Source organism: Strigops habroptila, chromosome 1 (genome assembly GCF_004027225.2).
Source record: "Strigops habroptila isolate Jane chromosome 1, bStrHab1.2.pri, whole genome shotgun sequence".
NCBI classification, from domain to species: Eukaryota; Metazoa; Chordata; class Aves; order Psittaciformes; family Psittacidae; genus Strigops; species Strigops habroptila.
The window spans coordinates 153220278-153238993 of NC_044277.2; the positions used below are offsets into that span (position 1 = coordinate 153220278).

The following is an 18716-nucleotide window of genomic DNA, read 5'->3' on the forward strand; positions in this document are numbered from 1 at the left end:
AGCATCCCAGCCTGGTTTGTGTTGAAGGGACCTTAAAGCTCATCCAGCTCCAACCCCCTGCCACGGGCAGGGACACCTTCCACTAGAGCAGGTTGCTCCAAGCCCCTGTGTCCAACCTGGCCTTGAACACTGCCAGGGATGGGGCAGCCACAGCTTCTCTGGGAAAAGTCTGTGCCAGCGCCTCAGCACCCTCACAGGGAAGAGCTTCTGCCTCAGAGCTCATCTCAATCTCCCCTCTGGCAGGTTAAAGCCATTCCCCTTGGCCTGTCACGTTGTGTTCTTTACTTGTTTGTGTGTTTCTAAGCAGTTTAACTTAGATGTATCTTTCTAAGATGAATCTTTACTGGCTGTGTCTTGCAGTGTTGGGGAGGTATTTCATGACTTTGTGCTGTTGGTATTTGTGCTTTGTGGAATGTTCCCTCTGGAGAAGTTGCCCTCTCTCCCCAGGTAAGGAGGTAGAGGCTTAATTTGTACTTTCTTCCGTGTTCTTGACAGTAAAACTTTGAATTCTCCAGAACCACTTTCTTATACAATCAATAATAAACTGGTGGGATTTGCTTTTTTTCCTTGGTGACTGTAGGTTTTCAGTAAGGAGGAGAAAGCTGTTTGCTATTGCCCAGCTACTGAGAACTAGAGCCTTGCAGCTCTGCTGGAGGAGTCCGTATTTCCTTGAAAACACATCACATTTAGAAACTCCTTGTTTTCATCAGGTAGACACATTGTTCTGACAACGTTCACTGCCAGGGTACTTTAGATGAAGCTTGAGGCTGGCTCTTCTTGGTTAAGAATCTGAGAGCCTCTAGCACTTTTAACTCTAGAGGAAACATAGATTGACAGAGTTAGGAATGCTGCAGATTGTGGTAACTCTCAGAGCGGTAGGTGTGTGTGCCAGATTGCGGTTGGCAGTATGCTTCCACTCCGGAGAATTTTCCCCATGAAGTATCTTATGTTTTTATAATACCTGTTTTTTCACAGAAGATATTTCTGGTGCCTGTACTAGCACTGACAGTATGTCTGAGTGACGTGAACACCTCAATACATGTCACCTATTTATTATGAAGAGGAATCAACCAGGCAGTTCTTCCCTGTGAGGGTGCTGAGACACTGGCACAAGGTGCCCAGAGAAGCTGTGGCTGCCCCATCCCTGGCAGGGATGGACACTTCAAGGCCAGGTTGGACACAGGGGCTTGGAGCAACCTGCTCTAGTGGAAGGTGTCCCTGCCTCTGGCAGGGGTTGGGACTGGATGAGCTTGAAGGTCTCTTCCAACCCAAACCACTGTGTGATTGTATGATCAATATGCATCTTCTCTTGCTTGTAATGAACTGCATTCTCAATTTGCTGTGTAAGATTCCCCTCCCTTTGGCTTTTTGTGTAAAGCCTCTTCACAGCTGAAGTTCTATGAGAGGTACAAAATCCTTTTATGAAAGGATTTAAAAAAGCTTTAAAAAGACTCAGCTGGGTTTTCTTGGTACAGAGAGAAGCTTTTAAATGAGGTGGTTTCTCTAAAAGAAACCCCAGGAGAAATAAACAACTGATAGCTTTTTATTTTGCAGCTGAGAAGACTCAGATAACTAAAAAGGCTGCCTTTGTTTCTATAGATCATCACATATGACTTGTTAGTTAAATTGTGCCTTGATTATGCTGATTCTTCTGAGACTGGAGGATCAAGGGCTGTATCTTCCATGCCTTTCTACCTGTTCTGCTCAAGCTGCTGTGTCATGGCAGTGCAGTTGAATATATTTAGCATCCTTTCATGTCCAGTAAATTGTAGTGCTCTTGTTTCTGATGTTTCAGGCTGCAGCTTTTTTTGTTCAAGTACTTCGGACCCTTTCCGGAAGGCTTTTTATTACTTACTGTTCAAAACCATCTTTAGCTCTTTCCACAGATTCTAACAAAGTGACTGCATATGTCAAAACATATGTATAGCTTTAGAGTTATCTGCTTCTAGAAGGAAGCAAAAGCTGTGGTTCTTGAAGCTATTCTGGGAGAAAGTGAGGACTTGATCTGCCGGGTGTGAAGGTGGGAAAAATACTGAACGGGAATGGGAAAATGGGAGACAAAGGAAACTTCTCGTAGTGCTGCTTGAGGCTTGAGATGTAAACTTGGATTTGCAAAAATAATTAGTAGTTGCATTTCCATGGGTAGAAAGGTGGAAAAATGCACCTGGGACAGATATTCCTGCTGTTCAGAGTTAGCACGGGGCGCTTCTGGGGAAGTGGGGACCGTGTGGCTGGCTGGTGGTGAGGCGGGCAGGGGCAGCAGGGAGCTGGGCTTCGTGGAGAAGTTCCCTTGGTCAGGCCTGCTAACAGAGGTGAATTTTGGTTCAGCTGCTTGCAGCGTGCCACAAGAGGTTGTCAGACAGCACCCCAATACCCACAAGGCTTTCTCTTACCTCAAACCCACTGAATGCCACAGCTTTTTGTGCTCTTTGTTTGAGGTGACTAAGTCCTTGTAAATGAGGTTGAGGACACGTTGGAGTCACGCAGTTGAGTGAGGTAGAGGTGTTACACCGTGTTTGTCTAAAAGGGTAGGATAAATGAGCTGCCACTTAACACAACTTGTTAAAAAGCAGATCTTTTGGGGAGACTTGTGTGGCTGAGGCTGGTGGGTACCGTGCCTGGGTCATTGTGCATAGACACTGTTCACAATGAATGTAATTGCCCGTGTTCCACTGGAGCTTTGGGAATTGTTTTGAATATTGTACCATGGGGCCTTTTATTAGCATCAATTCTTCCCCATCCCGCTTTCATCAGAAACTTTTTGGCCATTTTTGTTACATGTGAGCTCATTGGGTGTTCCCTCTTGAAGGCTTAAATGTGTTCTTGTCCTGCCCTTTCTGTCGTCAAAGTATCACTAAATGCACTCGGTAATCCTCTGGGTAACTCTGTGTTTTCCTGACTTACATGATTCACGTCTAACAAAGACCACGTCTAACCTTAAAGGTTAAGTGCAGAGCTGGTTCTTGCACAGATGTGCTGGTCCATTTGTTGCCTTGTAGCTTGTTGAGAACCTGGGTCACTTTCTGGCTTCAAAGAAGGGTGTTTGACACAACCCTTTAATCTGAAGCCTCCATCTAAAACTATAGATCATAATAAATCAGCTGCATCCAGAACAGCAGATCATCCTGGTTTTACTTTCAGAGTCTAGTATGCAGAGGAATACATGGGAGCCATTCTGAAGCTCTAGTTATAGCGACCATCAGTATAGGAATATGGATTTTGTATTTTTCCAGGAAGAAAACCTGGATATGGACATTATGGGTTTGTGTTTTGGCTTTTTTCTGGTTTTGGAGAGTCTTGCAAAGTAGCAAAGAAAACTTTGTTTCCCAATGAAGTAGAAGTTTCACCCTGTCTGTATTCCCTGTTGGCCATAAAGTTTATACGTGGTGCTGATGACTTGTACTGTGTTGATAATTTAACTCCTCCAGCTTGTCGAAACTACTCTAGCCTGCCTTTCAGAACAGGCTGCTTAGTATCTCTGTTCTAAGCCTGCTAATTAGCAGTTAGCATGGGTCATAAATCAAAACCAAGCACTGTTTGTGTATGCTGTGAACAGGGTGAATTAATGGAGCTTTCTGTGTCGTTACATGTGTGTTTTCCTTGGCACTTTTTGTTTGAAGGGTATATGAACTGTAGTAGCTGTTTAATGTTGATCCTTCTCAGTTCAATGCACCGAAGTTCTAAAATAGTACGTTATCTATGTTTTAAGTCCAGTTTTTGGACAGAAGTGAGTAAAAGATAACAATTTTAAAACTGTAGTGTTGTGTGGAGGGGGTTTTTGTTGGTCGGGTTTTGGGTTTTTCAGTAATACTAATTCATTTAGTTTATATAAAGCTTCTATGAAAAAAGGTTCTATGAAGTCTTATGAGATGTGATCCATAATATATAACACATTCCAGGTAGGAGGATGTTTGCTATGTCCTGTGCCATCCTTCGTTTTCAGAAGTGAGAGGACAGAGATTGCGTTCAGTTTCCTCCCCTATGATCCAAAGGTGCTAAAATTCACATTCTTGTAAGACATTTTTATATGCTTGTCAAAATACTACTAAAACCAGCCTAACCACGTTCTGCAGCTTGTTGCTGCCTGGGTCAGCAGACTGATGTTAGAGCTGTAAACAAAATGTGTTTAGAGCTGTAAATAAAACGTATTTGGTGGGCTATTCTTCAAGTACTTTCAAATGAATGAAGCCACATGTGTTCAAGTGTTCAAGACCAGGTTGGACACAGGGGCTTGGAGCAACCTGCTCTAGTGGAAGGTGTCCCTGCCCGTGGCAGGGGGTTGGAACTGGATGAGCTTTAAGGTCCCTTCCAACCCAAACCATTCTATGATAGTAATGAATTACATTCCCCCTCCTTCCCCCATTTGATTCCATGTGTGTCATTTGAAGATGATCATTTAAGCACAAAACAGCACACAGAAACATAGGTATGGTATGTCTGTAGTAGACTTGAGGGGCTTCCAAACGTTTGCAAAGTAAAGGCCAATAATTGTAATGATTTTTAAGATGAAGTTGACCAGTAGCAAAAAGAAACCAGTGAAAATCCCTTTAAAACCTAGTCATTAAGATGGGACCAAATGCTTTGTGCTTCTATACAAATGCTGGGAAATTATTGTAGCTTTGAGCCAATCTCACCTGATTTGAAGTAACAAATTCAATGCTAGAGTATCTTGTGTCTGCTATCAGACACTGTAGCTGAAAATAGCCATTAGATTTCCTCCTGCGCTGCAGACGTTACTGTTGTCCGATCACTTTAAAGATCTTAATGTGGCTGTTTAAATAAAGAATAATTAAAAACAAATCTATACTTTGGGACTGGAAGAAGCCATCCAGGCCCCTTTGTGGTCTCCCTCGCTCCTGGTAATTCGCTCTTTTAATCATGGCAATCCAACGCCTTTCCGATTACAAAACACCATTGTGGTACAGATTGTAGTGCTACATGTCCAGTGGAGGGGCAGGAGGATGTTGTGAAACGTAAGTGGTGTAAAGGGAGCAAGTTATGGCCAGTTATGAATGAATCTGCTGGTCATTTCAGTACCTGAATTATCTCTGCAGCAGTTTAGGCCTATAATTCACAGGAAGCATTAGTAGAGATGAGGTGGAAGGGGAGTGGGGGGGGTGTTCACGGAAATGTGGATGTAAAGATGATGTTTTCAGGGGTGGTAGTGACCACCTTGATCGGTATTTTTACAGTATAGATGAATTTAGATCAAACTGTAAGAAGTGGTTGACCTGAAACACAGAGCGTAAAGAGAAAGTTTGTTGTGGTGGTTCGTGGTGAGTTTATTTTGGGAAGGCTTATTGATGTTTCGCTGTACCACAGCTCACTGCAGCAAAGAGATTTGCTGAAGTCTGAATCTTGCCTAAAACCATTTTCCACAGCTTTCTGATTGATTTTTCTGTAGGACTATTTCATTCCAGTGTAATTGGATGCTGAGATGACTAGTACTGCCCTCCCACTATGATGCTTGATTTAGGACTCTGTCCTTCCTTTCTGTCAGATTAGTCTGTGTGGCTTAAGTGCTTCACCATTGAGGAGTTTCGTGCAAAAGCAGCGTAGATTTGGGCTGCTATGTATAGCTATCATTCTCAGATATAGCTAGCAGTTTAGTTTTCAGACTTCCTTCTACTTTTTGAAGGCTTTCCAACTTTCTTTTCTCCTATTTCCCTTCATCCTAACCCCATGTTTTCTGTTGATTCTGTTTTGTGCTTGCATGCTGATTTACTTTCTGTTCGAGGCACCCTCGTGCAAGACAAGAGAAAGTCCATAAACACGCACTGAGGGCTGGAGCAGCTCTGCTGTGGAGAGCTGGGCTGGTTCAGCCTGGAGAAGAGAAGGCTCCTGAAGGGGAGACCTTAGAGCAGCTCCAGTGCCTAAAGGGGCTCCAGGAAACCTGGAGAGGGGCTTTGGACAAGGGCCTGTAGGGACAGGCCGAGGGGAATGGCTTTAACCTGCCTGAGGGGAGACTGAGATGAGCTCTGAGGCAGAAGCTCTTCCCTGTGAGGGTGCTGAGGCGCTGGCACAGACTTTTCCCAGAGAAGCTGTGGCTGCCCCATCCCTGGCAGTGTTCAAGGCCAGGTTGGACACAGGGGCTTGGAGCAACCTGCTCTAGTGGAAGGTGTCCCTGCCCGTGGCAGGGGGTTGGAACCGGATGAGCTTTAGGGTCTCTTCCAACACAAACCATTCCATGGTTTTATAACTACTGAATCTGCTGGCTTCATCCTTTCACATCACAGTCTTTTAGGTTGCTTCATTTAGACCTTCATTTTTGTGATCTTGACTTGGCTGCTGTCTTGCCTTTACTTTTGAGAACAGAGTTCCCAATAACACGGGATATAAAAGTGCGAAAACTTGCCCTGGGTTTTTTCTTCACCATAGTAAGTTTGAACAATAAGGGGTGTAACTGAAACTGCAGTTGTCCATCCCTGTTCCTCCCTTCTACAAGCACGTTGCACTACACAGCGACCTATTTGAGCCGTAGCATTTGGAAACATTTAGGAAGGATCCAGCCTAGAGTCACTGTCAATCCCTTGGCGGTCTCTGCCTCAGCCATGACTTTGTTTTGCCATTCTCTACCTCATCTGGCTGCCTTTTTTCCCCTATCGATACTAGCGGATTTCCGTGACGTGGCTCTTTTTCCACTGCCCAACCTGATGTGGTGAACTGTCTTTTTCTAGTCCTCCTTCCATCATGTTAATGTTGGTACATCTGTAACATGACCAGCGTGAAGTTACCACTGGAAAATAACTAGAGCTGCTGTCTCCAAGGTTGCTGGTTCCTTTGAGAGGTTTCCCATCGGAATATGGCAAGGATGATGAGCGCCACAGATGTTAATGGATAAAACACTACAGAAACCCTCTGTTTTTTTTACTGTGGCACTGGAGTCACTATTAAACTTGCTTATTTCAAGGTTTGTGTGTGGTTTATCTTTGGTTTCCCTAGCTTTTCACTCACTGCACACCTTTAAATACTGTCAGATTGAAGTGACTATTTCACTGAGCGCTTGGCAGCTGCTTTTCCCAATCCAGGTTGTGGGGACTTTTAGGAAAGTAAGACTCGAGTACTTCTCATTGAGCAAAAGAAGCAAACAACCCCAACACCCCAAAGTAAACCCAAACCAACCCCCAAAACCTGAAGGGTTTTCTTGCTTCATGAAAACCAGAGCAAAGCGAAGGGGAAAAGTGACACTGTGCATTCCATCCGTGGTCAGCCTCTTTGTGACTAGCTTTTCTGTAAAGCTCGCTTATTTTTACTGAGTCTTTTTTGACAGATGCTGGAATTCCCTGTTCATAGTGTTTCTTAATATAGTGGACAACCTTTTGAAGATCCTTGGATGGGATAATTTGGGTGATATATAGGGTGGCAATTGCGTCAGTAAGAGTATGGAAATGATTCTTCATCATTTTGAAGTACTTGAAGAGACACGTTGGCCTCGGTGGCATTTATGAAGTGTCATTCTGGTTTAATTAGGAAAAAGTTGTGATCCAACAATAGCAGCTGTTCCTTTAGGCTGAAGTTCAGATTCTAACCTGGCCTAAGCCTGTGCTGCTGCTGAAAGAACTAATGGCACTTGGCCCAAGCTGGATTAGTGTGAGAATCCAACTGGAAAGTTTTCTGGGAGCTGCAAGGAACGTTGGTCTTCAGTCTGCTCACAGCATGGCAAGAGAAAAATCCTGTGTCAGCACAAAGAAGGGGTGGCATGGAGGCTGGGGGTTAACTTTGTGTGGTGGCAGGACTGGTTGATACGACCTGGAGCACAAGTGTGATGGGGAATGGCTGAGGGACCTGGGGGGTTTAGTCTGGAGAAGAGAAGGCTCAGGGGGGACCTTATTGCAACTGCCTGACAGGAGGATGGAGCCAGGAGGGGGCTGGTCTCTGCTCCCAAGGAACAAGGGATGGGGCAAGAGGAAACGGCCTCAAGCTGCACCAGGGCAGGTTTAGATGGAGCTGAGGAACAATTCCTTCCCCAAAGGGTGCTCAGGCATTGGAACAGGCTGCCCAGGGCAGGGCTGGAGTCACCGGCCCTGCAAGTGTTCACACACCGTGTACATGAGGCCCTCAGTGCCATGGGTTAGTGGTGGCCTTGGCAGTGCTGGGGAACGGTTGGAGCGGATGATCTTGAAGCTCTCTTCCAACCTAAATGATTCTATGATTCAGCATTTGTTTCAGAAACTTGTCAAAATGAGCCTTGGTTGCATTGAAATAATGCTTGCTTTTGGCTAGGAGTCTTCAGCGTTATCATTGCTGACTATACTGTGGTGATTGGAATGAAGGATCCATCTTTATGTCTGAGATGCTTTTCTCTGAAGAATTTGAAGACTTCTATAGTTAGGAGAGCAGCTTATTCTGTGGATACCTTCAGACTACAAATACTAAATGAAGCTACATGCAAATCAGTCTTGTAGGATGCAATTAAAACCTATTCCTAGGTAAATGTTTAAAGATTGTGGTTTATGGATTCTGCATGTGTTCTGGAGAGCTGAGGAGAAGAGCACAATGGGGTGCACTGCTCAGCTGAAGTCAGGCATCACATCAGCTGATGTCAGTGGATGCAGAACTCTCTGCTTTGGCCACACGCTTTTGAGTTCACTCTTATTTGAAGGCCTCGTTGTTGCAAGTGCCCAGAGTGGTTTAGGATGGAGGCAAGTCTTTGTCCCTTCTTTAAAAAGAACAGCTTAAGGTTTGTAAATGACATGTACATCCAGTCTTGGCTTTAAATCGGTTGTTTAGGATGCATCTGTCAAATGGAACATTTGTGAGTATGGAAAATCTTCTTTGTGTGCATTTTCAGATGACTCCCCAAGTTTTTACTAAATGGGGAGCAGCTTCCACATATGTTGAACTGTAAATAACTCCCTGGTAATCAGATGGATCTCACTTGCGCTTCCATGCATCACTGAAGCTTTTTCTTTATGTTTTGTAAAGTCTGATGACTAGAGTTACGATTTCAGGATGAACAAATACATGGGAGATCACTTCCAACAACAACAACAATGTGGAATCTGACAGTTACTCAAGCAAATTCTTCACGGTGGCACATGAGGAGTGGGAAGCTTCGTGCTGTGGGAGAGCAACATGAGACTTCTTGAATTCAGATGTTGAGGTTCAGCTAAAAGGAAGATCCATAGTACTGCAGAGGTGGTGTCCTCGTATTCTCACGTGGGGAATGTAGAAATTACTGAAGTATTTTAAGTGCTGCACAAAAGCAGGGAAATTTAAACTCCGGAGTGAAACTCCGAGCCTTAGAGTAGCATAAATCTTGAAACAGGAGACGAGGTGAGATTTTGTGGTACATTGTATTAAAAAGGCTAATTTGGAGGGATACGGTTACCCTGGAGTGGAGGAGAAATTGCACGATTTCTTTATTTTTCCTTAGGTCTTGGAGGCATGCACTGCTGACACAACTGTGGAATAAATACACAGTTGCTAATTTAGAGGAAACCGGCTATTGGCAAGTATTTATTCACCACTTTTCTGCTACATCAGTGCCAGGCGCAGCAGAAACCAATAGCTGACAACTCAGCAGATGTTGAGAGAGAAAAGAGGAGGTCAGATTTTCCCTAACTTACCAAGTCAGTATTATTGTTCTTATTGCATTTGACTGAGTGATTTAAGAGTTTATAGGAGCAAATATTTCTGTCGCCTGTGACTTACCTGATTGTGCGTCCTTGGATCTGGGCTTTGTCCTCCCTAGCTGGCAGGAATTCCAGAAGGAATCCTGGTCCACCTCCCATGTCTGTCCTTCATGGTCATCTACTGCAAAACACAGCAAGTGCACCAGACAGGTCTTGGGATATCACCTTATCACCAGCCCTGTTTTCCTTTCAGCTTTGTTAAGTGTATGCCTCTGTTGTTGGCTACAAAAGCAGCTCAGTTTTCCTCTAAGTAGTTATTAGAAAACTGAATGGTGGTGACAGCAATTTGGAAGCAATGGCTTAGCACTTCTGTACGACTGTTCTCCTCACCATATTAAAAGGAGTGTAGTCTTGACAACACAAGCTTATTCCAAACTACCTCAGCTTTTGTTAGAGAGAAAATGTAGTTTGACAACCGCAGTGGAAGCTATCTTATGGAAACAAAAGCGTGTAACCGCCCCCAAGTAACTGAAGTATCAAATGTGTGTATTTTGCCAAGGCTGTTTACAAGTGGGAGCAGTGTACCCAGCAGAGCACATCTCTGCCATCCTCTTGTGCCTCGTTTGACTAGCACTGACTGCAAATGGCATTGCCCTAGCCTCTCATCCCTTATTTGCCCCCAAAATAGTACCACTGGGGTAACTCTCCAGAATTCTCCCCAGCTATCTGTATCTTTCTCTTGGCACTTGTGCCAGGTAAGTGTTTTGTCCTATTACAGTTTCCCTTGTGCTCCCTGCAATTACAAGGGCTTCCAAAGACACTGAGGAGAGAAGGCATCAAGAGACAAGGTGTAAGGTATTGAATGAAATTTGGACTAGAAATCTTCAAAGGTCACTCCTCTGACGTATTTTTGTGGATTGGCTTAGTAGCAGAAGAGCAAAATATCCCACCTGGGATGTTTTGAGAGCACTCAGCACTTACTGCCAGTAGTTTTTATTGGGTTCATGCATAAATTTTCAAGGGAAGAGCTGATGCAGTGTTGAGTTCAAGTCAATCTAGGTGCTCTTTGTAGAGTTCTATCGACACTCATTAGTTTCCATGTAAATAGAAGTAATCCTTTCTTATCCTTTTGGAATTTTCTGTGATGTTCATGCCTCAGATTATATCAGTTGGGTGGATTTTTTTCCTGCCTAATGTGCTTCATCTTTCTCTCCCAATCACTGTCTTGTTATTTTCTCCTCAGCATGTGTGGGTTTTATTTCTGCCCAAGTAATGAAAGATCCTACTGTGAGTAATCAATGTGTGAGCTGTCGATTACTAGACCTTTCATTCTTGAGTCAGCAAATGTTAGAAAGGGGGAACTGGAAATGCTTTACAATTAGTTGTCAGTAGTAATGCACAAATGTTGTGTTCCTATATTCGTGGGGGGGGTTTAATTCATATAATTGGGGACTTTTCTTAGTTCATAGAGTTGGGGAATGTGATCAGTTATATTTGTCACTCTGTATGTCTCCAGAAAGCAAGTCCAGCTCTGCAGCTTTCTCTAGACACAGAATTTTCCAGAGCAAGCAGTGGTGGTCTCAGATGTATGTTTCCTCAGCCTTCAAGAGAGCATCCTTCTTTAGCATCTTTTCTTGACTCTTCTGGTTCCTCTTACTTTCATTTTGAAGCAATCAGTGTGTTTTCTTTTCTTATGAAGCCTCTTTCTTTTGGCTCTGTCGAAGCCTGTGAAAATGGAAGGTGTATTGTCCTGGAGCTCTGCAGCTTCTGTCATTTCCAGTTGAATCCCTTAACCCAGTTATTTCACAGATAGCTTCTGCGTTCACATTTTCCATGTAGGTCAGTTTTGACAACTCCCTGTCGCTTGTGATGCCTCTGAAGCTGCATTGCAGTATGACTACAGCTTGAACAGACAGAGGAGTTTGCTTTTAACTAATACGAAGAAGAAACAAAGCGAGGTAAGCTTTGGCAAGCACGGGCTGCTGCTTCTGGACTCAATTCCATGCCACCTTGGATGCTGAAGCGCCAGCTTGTCACATTTCAGCTGTTGTTGGTACTACATATGGGTGAACCAACGTCCTGGGGTGGTTTCTTTTCATCTGCAATCACGTTGAAGAATCTAAAATGAAGAGAAACTTGATTTTGGTTCCTTGGTTTTACTAGAGTAGAACTTTCTTTTAATATGCTGAAAACTGGCTCCCTTTGCCTCATGTTTAATGGAGTAATATCCTATTTTAAATGGCTACCTTGCAGACATGCTGTTTATCAGCAGCAAAGCCTAGACACATAATCAGACCCAAAGTGACTTTCTTCATGAAGTACCACACATTCTTTGACTTGTGAATTGTTGATGATTGTTTTCATTGCAGAGAAGAGATCTGATTTTAAAAGCAGATTTGTACATTCACTGTTTTGGACACCTGTAGATTTGACTTTTCTCATCTCTCTTGTGTCTTCTTTCCCACATTTTCCCATCCCCAAGCCCTGGTTTGCTGGGTTGCTTCTTGCCTCACCATGCTGCATTATGAATTCTAGTGCAAGTGGTGGATTGGGAGGAGGGGACCGTTTCTGGTGGCAGCAGTCAAACTCTCACCTGTGAAGCTCAGCCTTTGTTTCATTGCCATTTATAACTGTCAGTTGTAGAAAGCTAAAACTGCTTCTGCTTTGAGGGGAAATAATAGTACTTGAAAAGGGCTTTCTAGAATCTGTTGCAATATTCTTCTGAAGTACTTCCCTGCTTTTAATGGCTTTTCTGAATTATTTAAATGGCATCTGTGACAGGAACGATATGCCAAGATTCTGTCCTCAGCCACTTAACATTCGAATTTTGCTCTGAGAAAGTTGATTGAATTGTCTTACTGTATCCGGAATGCTGAAATCCTGTTGCTGTCGATGCAGTTGCTGATAGGCAAAAGCAAACTCATCGCTGGTAGACTTCCCTGTTGCTCTGTTTTGTGAGGATCAGCTTTGTGGCTCTCACAGATGTTACTGCCATAATTTATGCTCCAAATGCAAGTTGTGAAATGGTGGAGCTTTGGCTTTCTTTCCTTTATGAACGTCTGCAAAATACAAAGTTGGATTTCTAGCAGGGTTTCACATGACACCGTCCTACGTGGAGCCGGAGCTGTGTGGGAGCAGCTGTGCAGCATGGTGCTGCTCCCACCGCTCCTCCTGATGGGTCCCATTTGGGTGTTCTTGTACGTTCATGGAAATCCTGGTTCGTGTTTTGTAGTGTGCTGAAGACAGGAACTAGCCTTCACGAAAGCTTCTAAAATCAGACTTCAAATTAAAAGCATCTTGTAGTCTCCGTTTTTGTGGTCGTCTGTAATGACATGGCACAGCATCGTTCCCCCTCGGCAAGAGGACGGTTGCATCATGCCATTTGGAATAGTTCAGGCTCTTTGATTATTCGTGTAGTTTCCCTTCTGTATCAAAGCAAAACCCGTGTGTTACAGGGCATCAAAGCCATTGCACGTTTGCATAAAGCTGCAGGTGCTGTCTTGAGCATACCTGGTCATTGTACAAGGACGAAAGAAGATGAAATACATTAATTTTTATGTCTTCTGACAAGCTTTTTGCCCCTCTTTGAGTCACCAGCATCAAACCGATGGGATTATATTTTTAAGCCAATCTCAATCATTAGAATTTATAAAATGGAAAAAATTACATGAAAAAAATGGTTCACCTGCTAAAAATAGAATATGCTCTGGGGCCCCAAACACAAGAGGGATGTGGAGCTGTTGGAGTGAGTCCAGAGGAGGCCCCGGAGCTGCTGCGAGGGCTGGAGCAGCTCTGCTCTGGAGCCAGGCTGAGAGAGCTGGGCTGGGGCAGCCTGGAGAAGAGAAGGCTCCTGAAGGGGAGACCTTAGAGCAGCTCCAGTGCCTAAAGGGGCTCCAGGAAACCTGGAGAGGGGCTTTGGACAAGGGCCTGTAGGGACAGGCCAAGGGGAATGGCTTTAACCTGCCAGAGGGGAGATTGAGATGAGCTCTGAGGCAGAAGCTCTTCCCTGTGAGGGTGCTGAGGCGCTGGCACAGACTTTTCCCAGAGAAGCTGTGGCTGCCCCATCCCTGGCAGTGTTCAAGGCCAGGTTGGACACAGGGGCTTGGAGCAACCTGCTCTAGTGGAAGGTGTCCCTGCCCATGGCAGGGGGTTGGAACTGGATGAGCTTTAAGGTCCCTTCCACACAAACCAGTCTGGGATTCCATGATTCTATATGTAAGTTGTGAAGAACAGCATTTTTCTGTTGAATTTGATTTCTTTGTAATAACTCTTTGGGGCTACCAAATGCACTAAATGCTCCCTTACATCAGAGAAGAAACATAATGTTGGATATCTTTATTCTGATAAAGCAGTAAAGCAACTGCAGCTTGCGTTTGTATCAAGTAACTCTGAACATGTGGTCACATTCTCAGCAATGCAGTTGACTGTCACAGGGCATGAGCACGAAATACTGTTTGTCTGGTAGAAAGCCAAGTAATTGTTAGTGAAGAATAGAAAACCCTCTGGTGATTTCTGCAAGAGTAATTTCTTTCTTATTTAATGAAGAGGTAGGAAATAAAACATGCAGACAGCGCCTGAGAACATTCAGCGTTGGTCAGTGATCTTGATCACTTCATATATTTAATGAACTCTCACATGGGGTCATAAATCTAAGAATGTAAGTCATGCTTTTAAGTACAGGGCTCGGATTTTAGGAAACAAGATCCTTCAAAGAGTAGACAACTGATCCTGGATTTTCAGAGAGATGTGGAAGCTAGAAGATGTAGCGTGGTTCGTTGTCAGGAGATGTAATAAATGAATGAGGAAATAGCAGTCTCCAATAGGACTTCCATATGAAGCTGGATTGGGCTGGGCTGCTTGTAGGTATTTGAGTAAGAATGACAGAGGCTAAAAAGTTGGAGGAGGTTGGAAATACGCCACATGCTCAATGTGCCGCAAGAATGAAGAGTGAGAAATGCAGCACCATTAAGGCTTAAGGATAACAATTCACTTCTGTTACCAGAAGTAGGAGATGCTTGTAGTTTAAGTTTCTTAGTAATAACCAAGTCAGGGCAAGAGCTGATGGATAGAAATTGAACTGAAGAGAAAACTCCAACCCAATATGTGTTGAACACTTGCTACTTTGCTGTGAGTAGATTTTCTGACTGGTCATCATAGTGATTTGGAAATGAAGGTGAAAGATTTATGTAGCTCAGGTGAGAACAACCTGAGTTAGTTATTTTTCCTCTCCGGAGCACTGCTTTCTCCCTGTTTCCATGATTGCACTTCATTGTTCCAGTTTTTTAATTGTTAATTCTCCATACTTATATAGTTTCCAGAGTAACATAAAAGCAGGTAAGTATATTTACCATGGTTTGCAAACAATTCCAGTGGTCTCTTCTGACCCCCCCTGAAAATGTGTTTGAGATATGAAAGAAGCCGAATGTGCTGGTTTAGTTGGGTTGTTCACAGAAGGAAGTTTGCTGTCCAAGGTTAATTTTAGATGATGTGCCACAGGCCATCTGTATGAAGATGCCAGTTGTTGACAGGTAACTGTTAACCCAGGTGTGCAAGAAAAGCTTTGCAATAAAAAGGAGCTTCTGAAAACTTGGTAGGGAAGGGAAACCTCGCAACTGCAGCTCACCCTGCCCTAAAGATCTTGCAAGCACAGAGTAGAAGACATGCGACCCTTACAACTAGACACTTCTAGGCACTGTATTTACCATGCCCTTCTGAAATACTAACTGCATCTGACCACAGAAAAGGCAAAAAGTCTGCAGTGGCAGTGATGAAATGCTTGTCAGCAAGCCTGTCCCTTCTGCCTCACGTGTCACCCCTGCTATCTTGAGCTTATAACGTGAGTATCTCCTTGGTCCTTGGCTGCTGCAGCCCATCTCCCTGGCTGTCACCAGGCTGTGCTCGCAGCCTGGGCTGGCTCGTGTGTCAGACAGGGTGAGCTTTGGAGAACAAGCCCTGCTGCTACCCGAGCCAGCCCGCAGGAGCTCTGGTTGCAGTGTTTCCTCAGCTGCTAATCCATTTGCAGCCTGCCTAATCAGATTGCTCTGCTCGGTGCCGCAGAGACTTTGTGCCACGCTGCTGTAATCGAGATGGCTGATGTGTTTCAGCTAGCTTGTGGATGAAATCGAGCCAGCTATTACAGCGGAGACAAGGGCTTGTCTGCTGAAGTTTGGAACTATTTGTTTTGTAACTCTCGATGACTTGCATTAACCCAGGACATTGATCTCAAGGCAAGTTTTGAAGCTTTCGGAGCTTAGTCTCTAAATGAACTATAATTTGTTGGGGATGAAGGGATTAGCGAGTTAGGTTTTTCTTTTCAAAGTGTGAGGCAGCGCAGCTCATTCCTCTCCCTCAGTGAAAGGATGTGGTTTGCACCCAAATTTAGGAGCAAATCTCTGTGTGACTGTTTTCTATTCAGTTAACAGCACTGCATCTGGACACTTGAACAGAAAACATCGTTTTCATACACTTTTTTCCTTAGTTCTCATGCCAGTGTGAATTGTCACAGAATCCCGGAATGGTTTGGGTTGGAAGGGACTTAAAGCTCATCCAGTTCCAACCCCCTGCCACGGGCAGGGACACCTTCCACTAGAGCAGGTTGCTCCAAGCCCTGTCATGTCGAAATAGCTTCTTTACAATAGAAAACTGAGCAAAAGGCTTGTCTTTTTTCAAACCTGGAATAAGTAGATCTGAAATTCCTGCTTCTGTCTCTGTAGAGCTGTAAATGGGGGAGAGTGGGGTGCGTGTAGTCTTTGCTGTAACTGTATCGGCTTGGATTGGCATGGCAGTAGTGTCTCCAGGTTCTTTAGCAAGGCTGACTTACTGTTGCTTGTGAACAAATGACCAAAACTCAAAGAAAATCCAATCCCCCTTCCCTGCCCCAACAACAATGACATTCCCAGGCAAACCGCATGCTTCTGAAACTTCATTTTAGCTCCTGTGGCTTTAGTAGTTAGACCAAACTAATCTCAAACTCTCTTCACCCCTGCCCTTCTTTTTCCCCTTCCCTGATAATAAGACTCTCAAATAATACTTGAAATAGCTCAGTCTGCTTTGGCATTATGCTAGGAAGTCATAGCAGGAAGATATAGCTTGTTTATAGTATTGAATGCGGGGTAATTCCATCTTTGTGTGTTGTAATGGGAGCAGTGGAGAAGCGCTAAATGCATTCAGTACCTAATGCGATCGGAACAGGGAATGTCTTTAGAATCTAACAGTGACAATTGGATTTGCAGGGTTTTCCTTGAGATGGACACAGGCGATAGATTCTCAAAGCCTTAGAACACAGTGAATGTTTTCAGGTATTACATTGCAAGAGTATTTGAGATTTAATTCTGAATGTTTTGACGTTCAGTGCGATGCTCCTGGTTTAACTGAAACTGTTCTGTTTTCTTCCAGGTGAATCCGGACTGGGAAAATCCACATTAATCAACTCATTATTCCTAACAGAATTGTATTCCCCAGAGTATCCAGGTCCTTCGCACAGAATTAAAAAGACTGTACAGGTATGTCTGGGGGGAAAAATTCCTGCTTGAACAATGTACCTTGCGATATAGTAATCTATGGTGATACAGTTGTCACATAAGCACCTATATTTCAAGTAAGTTAAGTCACAGTGTGAACCACTAAGAAATAGTCAGCGTGTCTTTCAGTGATCTCAGCTATACAGAGCTTCCAGGTTCTAAAAGTTGTAGCCTGTTGACGTGGGGCAGCCCTGAAGTACTTCGTGTGCTGCCTGTGCTTTAGAAACCTTATACGGGTGCAGTCCTGTCTGGAAATTGAATGTTTTATTATTAAATAAAATATTGAGTATATCTGTAGAAATATTTCGATGTGCACTAAAACCCCTGACTATTTAAGGCAGGCTTTTAGAAACTGTGTGTTAAAGGATATAGCTAATACCTAAAGGGTCCAACAAGAAACCTGGAGAGGGGCTTTGGACAAGGGCCTGTAGGGACAGGCCAAGGGGAATGGCTTGAACCTGCCAGAGGGGAGATTGAGATGAGCTCTGAGGCAGAAGCTCTTCCCTGTGAGGGTGCTGAGGCGCTGGCACAGACTTTTCCCAGAGAAGCTGTGGCTGCCCCATCCCTGGCAGTGTTCAAGGCCAGGTTGGACACAGGGGCTTGGAGCAACCTGCTCTAGTGGAAGGTGTCCCTGTCTGTGGCAGGGGGTTGGAACTGGGTGAGCTTTAAGGTCCCTTCCAACCCAAACCAGCCTGTGACTCTGTGATTACACAATTCAGGTTATGTTCATTGAATTCTAGTTTAAATAACTGTGGATTAGATTCCCTGGCACTGGAAGATTGTATTTTATTAATGGGGAGAAATCACAGAAAAGTTACATAAAATCTAACACAAAACCCCCTGAGACATCCTTCATGGATAACTCAGTCCCACCCTGGCTAACGATGGATCAGGGTAAGAAAAATGAAACTAGAACTGTGTGTGTGGAGCTTCCCAATCCGAGTTCAGTGCTTTCATGTGTTAGGTGGCGAGATGAGATGATCATCTGTTCATCCTGACCTTTTGAGTTCTTCAGAGATGGTTTGATTTTTGTTTTTTCCTACTCCCACTGTGTGGGCTGAAGCCTGAGGGTGGCCGAGAGCTGCCAAACCTATTTTCAGTAGTGAATTGGGATCTATTATGACTTAGCGAATAATACGATTGGAATAAAATGTGTTTAAGGACCACCTTCCCCCTTAGAAACTGCTGCTTGCTTTACCTAAGGAGTATACTTGTAGTGCAGCACTGCTTTTCTTTCAGTTCCTTGTTGTGATGAGTGAAAAATCAAGTGTAACATTTTAGGAAGGAAACTGAAACTGTCTCGTTGTCACTGTCTTAAGTGAGGATAAAATTGTTTCCCCCTACACCTTTGAAAACTGTGTGTCCTGGCAACGTTGTGTGTGACGTGGAGATGATGCCAGTCAAATATGAAATCAAAGAATTAACAGTGGGAGCTGCTGTTTGGATCCATGGGATTTGTGCTCTTTGCCAATGTAAACCTTTCTAAGGATGTCAAGGGTTTTGTGGGGTAGAGATGAGACAGACCACCAGAGCATCCTAGAATCTCAGTGGTAATTATTGCCTGCTCCTATATGGTGGGAATAACTTCCTGCTCAGGAATTGCACAAGAGACTCTCACATA

The 18716-nt window shown here is 44.0% G+C and overlaps 1 protein-coding gene across 4 annotated transcripts in view; it reads left to right on the top strand.

Moving 5' to 3' along the window:
- The window catches only part of SEPTIN7 (septin 7), a 70865-nt gene that overhangs the window by 26851 nt on the left and 25298 nt on the right, over positions 1 to 18716 (top strand). For all 4 annotated transcript variants that reach the window (XM_030509574.2, XM_030509743.2, XM_030509487.2 and 1 more), the window contains exon 4: positions 16971 to 17077. In XM_030509574.2, coding sequence (XP_030365434.1) covers positions 16971 to 17077 — 107 coding nt within the window. The remainder of the gene's footprint in view (positions 1 to 16970; positions 17078 to 18716) is intronic.